Raw genomic sequence first — 2,500 nt, forward strand, 5'->3', positions numbered from 1 at the left:
AGAACTGCGCTTTCATATAATAATAATAATGCTTTTGGAACTGCTTATCTTATGGAGAGCCAGTCTATAAATAGACAAATAAATAAATGAGTTTATGAAACATATATTCAGCATCCCTAAACCTAACTGGTTATGATAAGCTAGCCAAACTACCTTGAATGTATTTATGTTTAGTTCAAGAGGACATCATTCCTCTAAGAAAGGCTGCGGCCCCTCTTGTTCAGTGACGGATGAGCGGTGAAGAGGTAAGGGGCGCTCTAGACCACTACAAGCACTTGCAATCAAAAATGAGAAGCCGAGGGGTGTGAAGTGGAATCTACCGTGATTGATGGAAAAGAAAAAAAATATAACATTTCAAAATCCTTAAATAAACTACTCTGAATACTGATTGACGAATAATATCAAAATAAATTACAAAGCGTGTCGATGGTCGAATGAAATATAGTGTCAAATTTCCGCGTCGTGGCTGTTACTGAAAGTATACCTAAATAGTAATAAATAATTAACAACTTCTTCCTTCCATTTACCTACGTGTTTATTCCCGGGTACACACATAACCTGAACTGTCCGAGCTAATGCCACGATGCAATCACTACCAACGATTCACCCTTTGAAATCTCCTTGAGGGCTAATTTTCCGTCAAAAAGTAAGCTGAAGCGCTATCGATTCGCCTCACACCCTGGACGTCGTTCATACGAGACCCGCTCCCGGTCTCAGGGCGTGAGAGACGCCTTTCATCCCGCCCCCTTGGAGTAACGGGGAAGCTTGACGTAAGCTGCTCATGACGCTGACGGTGGCGCGTCTCTATTACGTGATTGGGATCGTATCACCCCCTCCCCTCCCCCCCTCCCGCGCCGCATTCCCGGGATCCCTGAGGATGCGAGCAAGGGTGCCGCCCCCCTCGTGAGAGTAATGTCCGAGCAGCCTGGGAGCGAGGGAGAGACCTCCTCTGTTAGCCGTGGACAAAGGGCGTCTGTGGTCTTCCTCACCCTCTATCCACCCCGCTCTCTCCCTCGTCAGTACCTATTAAGACCAGACCTTTCAGAAGCACCAGGGGCGGAGATTCCGATGAGAACACGGAAAAATACGTGGTTGGGAAGTACGTGTGAACCGACGGATTGTGCAAACAAACGAAGTATCGTTACGAAACCAATACGATTCTCAGACGAATAAATTATAGCCTAATTACCTGGCTTAGAATACGAAAACAAAATAGTAGCATCTGATCGCAAAATGGATTTTTTTTGGAATAGCACCCTGAGTTTCAGAAATGTACCTGTTGTAGTATAGGGCGCCCTAAAGGGACATCCTCCCTCGCCCCCGGATATTAACAATAGGTGGACGAAGACCCTTTACTTTTTGATAGTATCGACCAACGGCGGTCACAGACAACCCACTAGTATGGCTTATCTCCTGATCTCGGGCCGCCGAGCACGGTGTCGCTGGCCAGGGGGGCAGAGGAAGCGAGTCTTTCCCGGAGACTCGGCCATTGAAAGTTCTAGAGCCGGACTGGCAGGAATCAGCAGCGTAGCGATGAGTCAGTGGGATATCTGTTATTCTCGTATTTTAATTGGTTTAAAAAAATAACCATCGCAGTGGGTGTGTGTATGAGCGGGGTGGGGGGGGTAGGGGTGCATGCATGTTTGTGTATTACGACTAGAGCACCAAAAAATGGTCACATTATGAAACAAAGAAGTATATATTTCTTTAAATAAGACAAAAGGAAATGCAACCATTATGAGATAATTTAGCTAAATATGGCATTGTGATGAAATGCAATACACACTTGTAAATATTAAAAACTGCCAAAAACAGACTATTTCAAAATCAAAACCACAAATCTCACTTACCCGCGTTTCACTGGTATTCCTTCCAATTCGCCCTTCAGGCCTGACGGGAGAAGAAACGACGGTATTAGACATCGTAAAATTTGACATACTACTCTTAGTCACTATCAGTAACACATAACAAATATAATGAAAATTAGGCCACCGGAAGTAGGAATAAGTATGATTCATTCCACGATATCGTCTCATTGAATATAAAAAAGTTATTTACATATCTGGTATAGTGGAATTATCTATATTTATTCGTATTCCTTTTTTCTAAAGTCCCATTTTGTCTTCATCTCTTTTCACTCACAACCCTACACGCTAGATGCCCTACAGATATTCTGATTGACTTTCTACAGGTCACCCTGGCCATTCATTCCTATGCTATACCGTAACCAACGCACCCTTGACTTTGGGTCTCCTCCTCATACGCAATAAACATGGAACAACATTAAGCAATACCCTGAAGGAAGGGACGACTTGATTTCCTTTCGCGAACGCCCCGGAGGAACTGACTGATGTCCCAGCTCCATTCCGTGGCGCGAAGTGTGTGACTCTCGGCTTGTATTCGCGGCCTTATGTGTGTTTTATGCGAATTTCATGGCCCCGTCTACACGCCGCGAGCACACTCAAACAACATTCATTCTCACGATTCTGTTTTGACTGTT

General features: G+C 44.4%; 1 protein-coding gene across 1 annotated transcript in view; it reads right to left on the minus strand.

The window, feature by feature from the left end:
* Positions 1-2,500, minus strand: part of LOC125033244 (muscle M-line assembly protein unc-89-like) — a 374,957-nt gene that overhangs the window by 22,249 nt on the left and 350,208 nt on the right. The window contains exon 59 of the mRNA XM_047624627.1: positions 1,851-1,890. Within this exon, the coding sequence (XP_047480583.1) occupies positions 1,851-1,890 (40 nt within the window). The remainder of the gene's footprint in view (positions 1-1,850; positions 1,891-2,500) is intronic.

Source organism: Penaeus chinensis, chromosome 16, assembly GCF_019202785.1.
Source record: "Penaeus chinensis breed Huanghai No. 1 chromosome 16, ASM1920278v2, whole genome shotgun sequence".
Taxonomy (NCBI): domain Eukaryota; kingdom Metazoa; phylum Arthropoda; class Malacostraca; order Decapoda; family Penaeidae; genus Penaeus; species Penaeus chinensis.